Below are 13,516 nucleotides of genomic sequence, written 5' to 3'. Positions count from 1 at the left end.
AGGATACTCAGACTTGTCCTAAAGAAATTGCCTGTTTATTATTAGTCTTACACCAGTTTTATACCTTTTTACATGGGTCAGTGGTATTAGCAGATGATGTGAGTACAAACCATATCTGGTGAAAGGATACATAAACTTCAAAGAAGTAATCAACACAAGAAAGGGGTGTAGGGTGGGTAAACAGCATATATGCTTCATTGTCTAACATCTAAAGGTGCTGTCTTAGCAACAGTGTCTTATATAAAGCTTCCTTTATCTCTCTCAACCAGAGCATAGCTGTGGGGGGTCGAACCTCCATTGTCCCAAGCAGCTAACTTCATTAACAAAATTAAATGACCTTGTCTCAGAACATAGAAGCAGAATCAACACAAACTGTGTCTGTGTTTCCCAGCACAAACACTTTACAAGATATATGTATGTCCCTTCAATCCCCTCTTACGTCACAAAAATGACGTCATAAATGCACAGCATGAGCGTGGAGGGAATTTTACAGACACCCCCCTTCTCAGCAAGGATCATATCCAGGGCCATACGGTTTTGGAAAGCCATCTGAGAAGTGGGGTCTAACTGATCAGCAATACCTTGCAAGGCGTCCCTAGAGTATATATAATATAATATATAATATAATTAATCCAGTCAACATTCTTATTGATAGTAATAAGGGGAATAAGGGACTCAAACCCAGCCTTAACCTGGTTTCGGGCCTTGAATTCATCTAGGACCCCTCTTGGGACCCCTATAGCATCTATGTATACATGCGGATCAAAACTACCAAGGAGATCACGTTTATGTCGAGGCAAAGGAGAGGGGGAACCATGTGAATAGGAAGGATGTCCTTCAGAGAGGATATGCAGGGGCATGATAACCTTAGCTAAAGCGCACTGGCCTATCCACTGGGCAGTCTAACATGGAGCCGAAGGTCTCCACAGAGCCAGTAAATATCACCTAGGGTGAAAATCTGATGCTGCAACAGTGAGGCATACCTATAATCCAAGACAGAACAATAACCAGGGGGAAAATTGCCTAAAAAACTACCCTGTGTCAGATTAGAAACATGACATATGTAATTACCCTCATAGATGGTAACAGCTATGTCAAGCTTTTTCTGTCCAGGCAGCAAAGGGTATTTGGATCGCCACAACGCACAAAGGGGATCGGTAAAATTAGAGGAGATATTGGTAAATAACCCAAAAAAGCATGGTTGGATACCAGGAGGGAGGTCCAGAGGTACAGTTCCTAAATGGGGTCTAGCTTGAGCACATATGTAACAATTACTCTTATTATGTTGATCAGCAGTGAATTTCATCCATTCTAACCAAAGATTACGTTCTGAAAAACCGACCTCAACAGCCATAGTATCTTCAAAGGTGGGGTTGGCAATAGCCATCATGTCAGTTAAGTTTATTTAATTTGGGGGCTAGTGGATTAGTATTTTTGGGGGCCCCACAAAATGGCGGGAAAGGATGAGTGGAGGTAGATAGATCCCGTAAGAAAAACTGGCGGGGAAGATAGCTAGACCCACCCTTAAACCACATGCCCATAACATACATACCTTCATCAGTAGATCTAGGGTTTTCAATGGTAAGAGAAAGCTTAATAATTTGTTCAGGAACACCTTTCCTATAACAGTTTCCCTTACGAAGGGTCATACGACTAAGCAGAGATTTACCATTTTGGTCCACTCTTTTCTGAGCACTTTCTGGTTTATAAGCCCAGTCAGTGCCAGTGTTCCACCCTACCGCTCCCCAGAATGCACGCTTATCCCCCCAGTGTGAGTCAGTAACACATATGTATATGTCTTTAGTTTTAGGAATCTCAGAGGACCAATGGCACAGCCATGTGACAGCAATTGATGAACAGTCCACAATGTCACAATACTCAAAAGTGAAGGTGGCCACGTGCACACTTCTGAACATAAGAAGCGCCATCTCCGTATCAGACCCTCGGTCCATCAAGTCAGGCGACCCGCACACGCGGAAGCCCCGCCAGGTGTAGACCTGGCATAATTTTTAGTCACCCATGTCCTTCTATGCCTCTCGTAGGAGATGTGCATCTAGTTTGTTTTTGAAACCTAGGACGGTCGATTCCGCAATAACCTCCTCTGGGAGAGCATTCCAGATGTCAACCACTCTCTGCGTGAAGCAGAACTTCCTGATATTTGTCCTGAACTTGTCCCCCCTTAGCTCCATTCCATGTCCTCTTGTCCATGTCGAATTGGACAATGTAAATAATTTTTCTGCTCTATTTTGTTGATTCCTTTCAGTATTTTGAAGGTCTCGATCATATCCCCCTCGCAATCTCCTTTTCTCAAGGGAGAACAATCCCAGTTTCTTAAGTCGATCCTCGTATTCCAGTTTCTCCATACCTTTTACTAGCTTCGTTGCTCGTCTCTGCACCCTCTCCAGCAGTTTTATATCCTTCTTCAGGTTGGGGGACCAATGTTGGACGCAGTATTCCAAGTGGGGTCTGACCATCTAATATAATAAAACCCTAGCTGCGGATGCGCACTCTTACCGGCTTGTTCCCTGATCCATTTGTCTGTGGCCAGCAAGAGAGCGTATGCGACCTTACAATGGCCCCGCAATCACGGTCTCGCTGGCTCCCTTAATAAAGTTTTTTGCCGGCTCCCCACTCACTCTAAGTAATTTCTTCGTGGTCTGACCCTCCCATCCCTTCCCGATATCTGACCGGCTCACTTAGTCCTTTGCCGCCCCCCCTTCCCTTCCCGCAGTCCCGACTCCAAACCTGCCGATTCCAGCAGAGTCTGCAGCATTCTACACACACTGCTTCGGGGCCTTCTACTGCCCTGATTTGCTCTGCTGCGTCTCTGATGATGTCATCAGGGATGTGCCAGAGTAAATCAGGGCAATAGAAGGCCCTGAAGCTGCGTGTGTAGAGTGCTGCAGATGCTGCTGGAATCGGCAGGTTTGTCGGGACCACAGGAAGGGAAGGGGGATGGTAAGGGACTAAGGGAGCCGGCCAGAACACGGGAAGGGGAAACGCTGCTGCTGCACAGGGAAGTGGTGTGGGGGGAGGGAAATGGAGGGGGAGGGAATGCTGCTGCTGTGGCTACTGCACATGGAAGTGGGTGGGATCGAAATGCTACTGCTGCACAGGGAAGTAGGGTGGGGGAAATGCTGCTGCACAGGGAAATGGAGGGGGGGAAATGCTGCTGTGGCTGCTGCACATGGAAGTGGGGGGGAGAGAAATAAAGACAACGGGAGGAAGGGAGACAGAAAGAAAAGAAGAAAGAGGCAGGGGCAGGGAGAGACACAGAAAGACAGACAAGGGGCCAGGGAGAGAGACGGACAGAAAGAAATACAGTGGGAGGGAGAGAGAGACAGAAATATAAACAGACAGACATATATTCTAGCACAAGTTAATGTAATGGGCTAAAATACTAGTAGCTCTATAAAGCAGCATTATGACCCTCTCCGATCTACTTGTGATTCCATTCTTTATCACGCCCAACATTCTATTTGCTTTCTTTGCCGCCGCACATTGCGCTGACGGTTTCAGGGTCCTATCTATCAGTACACCCAGGTCCTTTTCTTGTTCGCTCTTACCCAGAGTTGCACCTGACATTCTATACTCGTATTCCTTATTTTTTCTGCCTAAATGCATTACGTTGCATTTCTCCACATTAAATTTCATCTGCCATTTCTCCGCCCATTTCTCTAACTGACACAAGTCATTTTGGATCTGATTGCCTGGCATAGCTTTGTGTCATCTGTAAACTTGATGATCTCACTGGATGTCCTTCCTCTAGGTCATTGATATAAATATTAAATAAGATTGGCCCAAGTACTGAGCCCTGGGGTACACCGCTAGTCACTTTCTCCCAATCGGAGAACTTCCCATTTATGCTCACTCTCTGTTTTCTGTTCTCCAGCCATTTGCCTATCCATCTTTGTATATCCCCCTCTATTCCATGGCTTTGTAGTTTCCTGAGAAGTCTTATGTGTGGAACTTTGTCGAAAGCTTTCTGGAAGTATATTATGTACACCGGTTCTCCACTATCAGTTTGTTCGTTCGTTCACGGTCTCAAAAAATTGAAGTAAATTTGTTAAACATGATTTCCCTTTCCTGAAGCTATGTTGACTGGCTTTCATCAGGTCGTGTGTATCCAAGTGCCGGACTATGCTATCTTTAATCAGTGCTTCAACCATCTTTCCAGGTACAGACGTAAGGCTCACAGGTCTGTAGTTGCCCGGTTCTTCTCTCGATCCTTTTTTGAAAATTGGCGTGACATTTGCTATCTTCCAGTCTCTTTATCTTGATAGAATACAAAAGAAATGAAAAGTGTTGCTCACCCAGAAAGTTCTGTATCTGATGACTCCAACAAAGCGGATACATCCATTTCTTCCCTGCCCACCTTTAAATTTTTCTGGGAATAAGTTGGTTATCTTTTTGGTTCTCTACCATCTTAGATAATTGACAAAGTTCTATTGCTTAATCTAGCATCCTCTTTTCCTTGACTCCTGAGTCTTTTAAATGTTGAAATTGAGAGTGATCACATGACACCATGATCAGGACAGTTTGCTGAAGACAGGGATATGTACTTAACTAGATGTGCCCAGCTGGCAGGGATTTCCTGAATGCCTCGATTAAGCTGGAGGAGGTGGAATGGGCAGTCAAAGGAAACTCTGTATTAAAGTCCCCCAGCAAAGGCATCTGAATGGGAGAGAGGGGGGCACCATAGGAGCCATGGTCTCTCCATATTTGGTGGTCAGAGGTTAGAAGAGTCAGTTATGGTTCTCCTGACTCCGACTCCTCCTGCCGCCTCCCTGGCCACTTGCAGTGGCAACGAGGTGAGCCTGCTGCCATCAGCCTGTCCCAGAAGTCTTCATTCTGCAGCAACTTCCTATTCCCAGAATGAAGGATTCCGGACCGGCTGACTCACCTGCCAGCTGCACGAAGATTTAAAATTAAGGCAGTCAGGGAGGAGAGGTAGGTGGGGTAGTCGGGAACTAGAGAGAGAGGTCGTGCCACAGGATCCCGCTGGGTATGAGGAGGGGGCTGGGAAGGCAGGGAAGGACAAATGCTCCACAGGCTGGGGGTTAGAAAGGGAGGGAAGGAGAGATGCTGCCAGAGAGGGAAGGAAGAGAAAGGGAGAATTGCTGGACATAGGTGCATGGACTGGGAGGGAAAAAGTGATGGTGTATATGGGGAAAAGAAGGAAGAAAGAATTATTGATCATAATACTGTAGTTGTGGAGAGGAAGGAGGGAGAAATGTTGGATGTTTGCTGCATCAGAAATTACAAAGACTAGGAGATGCTTGATGAAGTTACAGGGAAATCCTTTTGAAACCAATAGGAGGAAATATTTTTTTCACCTGAAGAATAGTTATGCTCTGGAACTCGTTTTCCTGTAACTTTGTGTCCCCTATTTTTTTGATGGAGTAAAAAATCGATCCACTTGTACCTGTTCTACTCCACTCAGGATTTTGTGGACTTAGTCATCTCTCTCCTCAGCCATCTCTTTTCTAAGCTGAAGAGCCCTAACCTCTTTAGTCTTTCCTCATGCGAGAGGAGTTCCATCACCTTTATCATCTTAGTCGTTCTTTGAATCTTTTCTAGTTCCTCTATATCTTTTTTGAGATACGGCAGCCAGAATTGAACGCAGTGCTTGAAGGTGAGGTTGCACCATGGAGCAATACAGAGGCATTATGACATTTTTAATCTTGTTAATCATCCCTTTTTTAATAATTCCTAACATCTTGTTTGCTTTTTTGGCCGCCACTTCACATTGGGTGGAAGATTTCAGCATATTGTCTACAATGACACCAAGATTGTTTTCTTGGTGATGCCTATAGGGTCTTCCAATTTCCTTAGGTCTGCCTGCAATTTTGTGTTATCTGCAAATTTAATCACCTCACTTGTCATTCCAATTTCCAGATCATTTATAAATAAGTTAAATAGCACTGGTCTCAGTACAGATCTCTGTGGCAATCCACTTTTGAAAGTAATTGTGGGTGGGTGGGTGGGAAGGGTTATAATTTTTATGTCAATGGGATTATATATGAATAGAATTTCAAGTGTTATCTGATTTTATTTGTTATTTTATAATATTGAGCACTTGATGTCAGATTTAAAATGAATAAAGAATTTTTTATTTTTTTTTAAAGAGAAAAATGGCCATTTAACCTTACCCTTTGTTTCCTGTTCAATAACCAATTTCAAACCCACAACTGAAGCAAGACCTGCCTTAGCTGAACCCATGCTTACTCTGTCCCATTACCATCTGTGTCTACATTATAATGGTTGCAACTGTTTTTCCCAGCACTGAGATCAAGCTCACCAGTCTGTCATTTCCCAAATCACCCCTGAAAACCCTTTTTAAAAAGAGTCGTAAGTAAATGTTCATATCCAGCAGTGCAGTTTGTGAGATGCCACTAATGCCTATGCTCACATTTATTCTTTTTCTTCCAGTATGCCTTGAAAAAGCCGTATGCTGTCCTGTACAAAAAGTAAGTAATGCACAGGCTGCTCTTTTTCTTACAGAATGTATTGAGTATGTAATCTATTCAGCTTCCTCTGCAGTACTTGATTTGAAAGATAATTTTGTTTATCCCAGGACAAGCAGGCAGCATATTCTCACATGTGGGTGACATCATTCACGGAGCCCCGATGCAGACAACCTTGCAAGCAGACTTGCTTGTAGAACTTTAGAAAGTTCGTGACTGCTGCACCGCGCTTGCGCGAATGCCTTCCCGCTCAACCTAGGGCGCATCTCCTCAGCGTCTCATTCTCAGTTTTCCGCAGAGCCGAGAACATAGTAACATAGTAGATGACGGCAGATAAAGGCCCGAATGGTCCATCCAGTCTGCCCAACCTCTTAGCTCTTTCTGGGCAAGAATCCAAAGCTGGTATTGTGCTTGGGTTCCAACTGCCAAAATCTCTGTCAAAACCTACTCCAGCCCAGCTACACCCTCCCAGCCATTGAAGCCCTCTCCAGCCCATCCTCCCCCAAACGGCCACATACAGACACAGACCGTTCAAGTCTGTCCAGTACTGTCCTTAGTTCAGTATTTAATATTATTTTCTGATTCTAGATCCTCTGTGTTCATCCCACGCTTCTTTGAACTCCGTCACTGATTTCCTTTCCACCACCTCTCTCGGGAGCACATTCCAGGCATCCACCACCCTCTCCGTAAAGTAGAACTTCCTAACATTGCCTTTGAATCTACCACCCCTCAATCTCAAATTATGTCCTCTGGTTTTACCATTTTCCTTTCTCTGGAAAAGATTTTGTTCTACGTTAATACCCTTCAAGTATTTGAATGTCTGAATCATATCACCCTTGTTCCTCCTTTCCTCAATTCGACGCTCTGCACTAGACTTAGTCTTTTTGTGCCTTCTCTCACCGCGGCTCGTGTATTGTTTTTCTTACAGGGTCGCTGTGTTTTCTTTTTTGCGTCTTTTATTTAAAAAAAAAAAAAAAATTTAAATTTAACTTTTTCTTTCATGTCATGGCGGGGCCTTCCCCGCAGCCTCAGCCTCCGGGCTTCGATTTGGCCGCGGCTATTTTCCCTTCTATGTCCTGGCAGCAAGTTGGTGATGCTGCTTGCACTAGAAAAGTTAGAGGTACAGGGGAAGGACCGTACGGGGAAGAGTGCTGTTCACCCTCACTATGCCACTGAGGGCATAAAGGAAAAGAGTCAGTGATCAGTAGAGAGCTGAACGGGGACGACAGGAATCCCGCGGGTTCCCCCTTCGGGACGTGGGGATCCCATGGGGACGCCCCCTAGGGTCACGGGGATCCCGTGGGGACACCTCCGAGGGTCACAGGGTTCCTGTGGGGTTTGATGCGAGGCTCGTCTTCTCCCTACCTGCCCTGCCGCAGCACAGAGCCGATCGGAATGGAAGTCTTTCATGATGTCAGCGCTGACGTCGGAGGATGTGCTTAAGCAAAGCCCTCCCTCCCTCCGACGTCAGCGCTGACATCGGGAAGGCTTCCGTTCCGATCGGCTGTGTGCTGCGATCGACAGTGGCGTACCAAGGGGGGGCGGGGAGGGCGGTCCGCCCCGGGTGCAGCTATGGGGGGGGTGCACAGCCAGCCAGGTCCCCTTACCTTTGTGGCGCTTCCTCCGACCAACCGACAACAGGCCCGGTCCGACAAACCTCCCTGCCCTGTAGCCGCGAATCTAAATTACTTTCTTACAGCAGCTTCAATACTCCAGCTGCTGTAAGAAGGCAATTTAGATTCGCGGCTACAGGGCAGGGAGGTTTGTCGGACCGGGCCTGTTCTGTTGTCAGTCGGGCGGGGAAGTGCCACAAAGGTAAGGGGCAGGGAGGGAGAAAGGGAGGAAAAGTGGAGTGGAGAGGAAAAGACGCTTAAGGTAAAACTGAGGGGGGAGAAGGACGCTAAAAGCACTGGGGAAGACAAAGGGGTGGAGAAGGACTCTGAAAGGACATTGGGAAGATGGGGGGGAGAAGGACGCTGAAAAGACAGAGGGGGGAGAAGGACGCTGAAAGCACATGGGGAAGACAAAGGGGTGGAGAAGGACGCTGAAAGGACATGGGGAAGATGGGTGGAGAAGGACGCTGAAAGGACATGGGGAAGACGGGGGGGAGAAGGACGCTGAAAGGACATGGGGAAGACAGAGGGGGGAGAAGGACTCTGAAAGCACATGGGGAAGACAGAGGGGGGAGAAGGACGCTGAAAGGAAATGGGGACGAGAGAGTGGGGAGAAGACGCTGGCAGGGAAGAAGGCAGAGATGCCAGACTATTGGGGGGAGCGGAGGAAAGAAGATGGGTGCCAGACCAATTTGGAAGGGGGGAGAAAGGGAGAGGCACAGTAACAGAGCAAATGGAAGACGCAGAGAGAAGAGAGATAGTGAATGGAAGGAATTGAATGAGAACATGAGAAAAGCAGAAACCAGACAACAAAGGAAGGAAAAAAATTATATTTCTTTTTTTTTTTTTTTGCTTTAAGATAAAGTAGTATATTAGTTGTGTTGATAAAAATTTATAAACATTAGAGGCTCTGGTAGAAACCCGTTTACAAAGTATGTATTCTTCCTAATTAATATTTCCAAATTAATAAAGTCTCTCTGCTTATTTGTAAATGGGTTTCTACCAGAGCCTTTAATTCAGTAGCATAATTAAATGAAATAACTTTCTGTAGTTTATAGGGACTGGTGGGGATGGAGGGGATTCCTCGCAGGGACGGGTGGGGACGGAGGGATTCCTCGCGGGGACGGGTGGGACTTTGGTGGGGACAGGTGAGATTTCTGTCCCTATGCAACTCTCTAGTGATCAGTCCAAGGTGACGGAGTACAAGTAAAATTGGACATCCTAGCTGGTAAGGAGAATGTAATCTTTGGCAACCAAAATAAGCAAACAGGATGCTAGAAATTATTAGGAAATGGGTGGTAAATTAGAGAGTTTTGGTGCTCTTGCTGTCCCTGCCCCATCCTGTAAGCTTTGCCTTAACCGCATAAGCCTCGAACACTTATGATGGCAGGAATTAGGCAGGCTATTCCCTTAAACAAAGTAGGCTGATGTCAGACCCAAAAATTTATACACCTAGTTCAAATTGAATTTAATTGATGAATTAAGATCTCAATTGCAGTTACAGGCTAACAGAAGTTGTCTTGGCTTGCAACTAATTAGTGAGCTATCATCGGTCCTTACATCTTATTTATTCAATTTAAAGTGTATGCAAAAAATTTTTTTCTATTTTTTATTTTTCCTTATTTCGATTTTATAATGTAAATATGATACTTAGCTCGGGTGTATGTTGTCATACCTGGCCCTCTGACCGGAATTGGACAGGGAGAGGAAAATGAGTTCCCACGGGGATGGGGAAAAATTTGTCTTTATGGTAAATAGACTGAGAATATTAAAATGTCTCTTAAAAAAATCACTCCACGGAGCTACTTCATTTTGAGTATTTCATTCACTTCTGGTCACTGTATCTTAAAAAAAGATGTAGCAGAATTAGAAAAAGTTCTTAAAAGAGCAACTGAAATAATAAAGGAGGCGGAACTCCTCTCCTGTGAGGGGGATGGGATTGAGGACTACAAAATCCTGAGCAGTGTAGAACGGGTAAAAGGAAATTCATTTGTCATTCTTTAAAAAAGTATTTATCTTTTTGTTTTCTACATTTCTGTTCCGCACTATCCAGAGTTCTGAGCCTATTACAACAGATATATTCAGCATTAAAATAAAAAAAGACTAGGGGATACTCAATGAGGTTATATGGAAATACCATTAAAACAAATAGGACATTATTTTTTTCAGTCAATGAATATTAAAACTATGAAACTCATTACTGGAAGTGATTAGTATAGCTGCATTTAAAAAAGGTTTGTACAAGTTTCTGGAGGAAAAGTCCATCGTCTGCTGTTGACAGATGGGGGAAGCCACTGCTTACCCTGGATCTGTACTTGGGTTTCTGCCACTAGTGGAAACAGGAATAGCCATACTGGATCAGACCAGTGGTCCATCTAGCCCAGTATCCTATCTCCTTAAATAGCCTTCTACCTCCCTGTACCTTTCTGAACGGATGAACATAAAGTGAACGTAAGAATAGCCTTACTGGGTTAGACCAATTGTCCATCAAGCCCAGTAGCCCCTTCTCACGGTGGCCAATCCTGGCCAAAACCCAAGGAGTATCAACATTCCATGCTACCAATCCAGGGCAAGCAGTGACTTCCCCATCTCTGTCTCAATAGCAGACTATGGACTTTTCCTCCAGGAAATTTCTTAAAACCAACTACGCTATCCGCTCTTATCACAACCTCTGGCAGTGCGTTCCAGAGCTTAACTATTCTGCTGCAATGTCTCTCTATCATCATATACATTAAATGTTCTTGGGGGGGGGGTTCCTCTTCTCTTAGGAAAAATATCACCAGACCGTTTGAGGATCAGACCTCCCTGGTAAGGGTACAGGATATTTTTATGTTTAACGTGATAGAAGTGAAATAATCAATGTTCTATTTCAGGGGCCTCTCTGCATTGCAAATTACAGCTAAGACCACCAGCACTTGTGGACCAGTATTTTTGTCAATTACAGTAAATAAAGTAATTCAGAGTTACCATGTACAGCTGCAGTAAATTACACTTCTCCCTCCATATTCGCAGTTTCAGCAATCGCGGTTTCAATTATTCACAGTTTTTAGCTTGCTGGCTCCTCCCCCCAATTACATCAGCTTGCATAGAGAAATCGCTGATTCCAAGCGTTTACAGAGAAAATCACTGATTCCCAGCACTTTCTTCACTGTGTTTTGCCTCTCCTTCAGAAACAGGCCAGGCCAGGTCTCCCACCATGTTATTTGCGGTTTCACCATATTCACGATGGTTTTTAATAGAAAACAGTGAATAACATGAAAAAGTTATAGAAACATAGAAATAGACGGCAGATAAGGGCCACGGCCCATCTAGTCTGCCCACCCCAATGACCCTCCCCTACCTTTCTCTGTGAATAGATCCCACGTGTCTATCCCATTTGGCCTTAAAATCAGGCACGCTGCTGGCCTCAATAACCTGAAGTGGAAGACTATTCCAGCGATCAACCACCCTCTCAGTGAAAAAGAATTTCCTGGTGTCCCCGTGCAGTTTCCCGCCCCTGATTTTCCACGGATGCCCCCTTGTTGCCGCGGGACCCTTGAAAAAAAAGATATCTTCTTCCACCTCGATGCGGCCCATGAGATACTTGAATGTCTCGATCATGTCACCCCTCTCTCTGCGTTCCTCGAGTGAGTACAGCTGCAACTTATCCAGCCGTTCCTCGTACGGGAGATCCTTGAGTCCCGAGACCATCCGGGTGGCCATTCTCTGGACCGCGGTTTTTCTGTATTTGCGGATCTGCTAATCCCCTATCACAGCGAATACGGAGGGAGAAGTGTACTACTACTATTATTTCTATAATGCTACCCGACATATGCAGTTCTCTACAGAGTCACAAAGAAGACAGTCCCTGCTCAAAAGAGCTTACAATCTAAACAGACAAGACAGACAAAAGGGATGTCATGGATACAGTTAAGGGGAACGGTAAATCTGCTGACTGGGTTGGTGGGCAGTGGGAAGTAGAGTTATGGATTGAAGGCTACATCAAAAAGGTGGGTTTTCAGTCTGCTTTTAAATACAGGACAAACTCGGGCAATTTATTCCAGGCATAGGGGCAGCTAGATGAAAGGAACAAAGTCTGGAATTGGCACTGGAGGAGAAGGGTATAGCTAAGAGCAGCTAATCTGAGGAACGGAATTCTCTTGGAAGTGTATAAGGAGAGAGATTACAAGATTAATGAACACACTACACCCATCTGTTTAATTTCCTATATATTCATGCTGAAATTAAAATGTGTAGGATAGACACAGCGGATGCCTAAGTAGAAAGAGGATGGAAATGCAGTCTGGCTGTTGAGGTGTTATGTTGGGCAAGAGTAATGGGAACTGAGGCTGATGCTGGTCTGTGTCCTCCAAATAGCAAAAGACAGGTGAAGCTTTGGGATCTCCAGTGTTTTAGAACATAGTGTGAGAGGGGGGAGGGAAAGACATCTTGACTGGTTAGTTGAATACTAACGGCACTACTTGGAGTCTTGGTTATAAGCACTTATCATCATCATCACCATCATGGTTGGCATGGTGGAGACCTGACAACCAGTGTTTAATCATGGGTGACCAGGGCTTACAAAGAGGAACAGGCATGGCTCTGGCTTCTTCATTCTGTCTGTTAACTATGTACACTTCTCCCTCCGTATCTGCAGATTTGCTTATTCACAATTTTTCGGCGGCTGACTCCATCCCCAAAAATTACATCATCATTAAAGTACTTTTTCCTTTTACTGTACCATACTGAACCGATAAAAAAGTTTATTGCTTACCATTAACTCTGAAAATCGCTGCTTATAAACTTTCTCCCACAAATTCGCTGCTTCCATGCTTCCCAGTGTGCACTGAGGAAAACGCTGGGAATCGTGGTGAGCGGGAACCTCTGGAAGCTGACCGCCCTCCTGCCGCTCCTCCTGCTCGGGCAGAGCCAAGCTCAGAAAGGTGCGTCCCCCTCTTCCACCATGGTGCAGTTACTGGCATCATTTGCATGTCAGGAGCATTAGAGTTTCCCAGGGAATCGCTTGTTGCGCGTCTTTCTTAAGCTACTGTGCGATCAGGAAATCTGAAACGAAGTGCCCGCTTCGGATACCGGCAGAAGCTTTTCCTCTGTCCTGGGTCGGACGGGTTCCTGCTAGAAGGAGCTTTTACTTGCTCGGGTTCTCTTCTGCTTGTTGCTTTCTTGGTTGGGGTGATCGGAGCTCAGTTTGAGAAAAACTGTAGCAGTAATAGTAGCTTGTTTAAAAAAACTGCGAATAACATTAGAAAAATTATTTTCGGTTTCAATACAAAAAATGAGAGCTTATTCTAAAAACCACGAATAACGTTTGAAAAGTTATTTGCGGTTTTTCCATATTCGCGCCTATGTTCTGCCCGCATCCCCCGCGAATACGGAGGGAGAAGTTTAGTATTTATGCTCCAAAATTATACAGATAAATTGTATGTATGAAACTGGGAG

At 45.0% G+C, this 13,516-nt stretch overlaps 1 protein-coding gene across 2 annotated transcripts in view; it reads left to right on the top strand.

Annotated features, from left to right (window-relative positions):
- RPF2 (ribosome production factor 2 homolog) overlaps nt 1-13,516 on the top strand; it is a 73,702-nt gene that overhangs the window by 22,422 nt on the left and 37,764 nt on the right. For both annotated transcript variants that reach the window (XM_033939732.1, XM_033939733.1), the window contains exons 3-4: nt 6,433-6,470; nt 10,849-10,888. In XM_033939732.1, the coding sequence (XP_033795623.1) occupies nt 6,433-6,470; nt 10,849-10,888 (78 nt within the window). The remainder of the gene's footprint in view (nt 1-6,432; nt 6,471-10,848; nt 10,889-13,516) is intronic.

The sequence above is a fragment of the Geotrypetes seraphini genome, chromosome 3 (genome assembly GCF_902459505.1).
Source record: "Geotrypetes seraphini chromosome 3, aGeoSer1.1, whole genome shotgun sequence".
NCBI lineage: Eukaryota > Metazoa > Chordata > Amphibia > Gymnophiona > Dermophiidae > Geotrypetes > Geotrypetes seraphini.
Note: the sequence above shows the minus strand (reverse complement) of the source record. Positions and strands in the feature narration are given on the sequence as shown.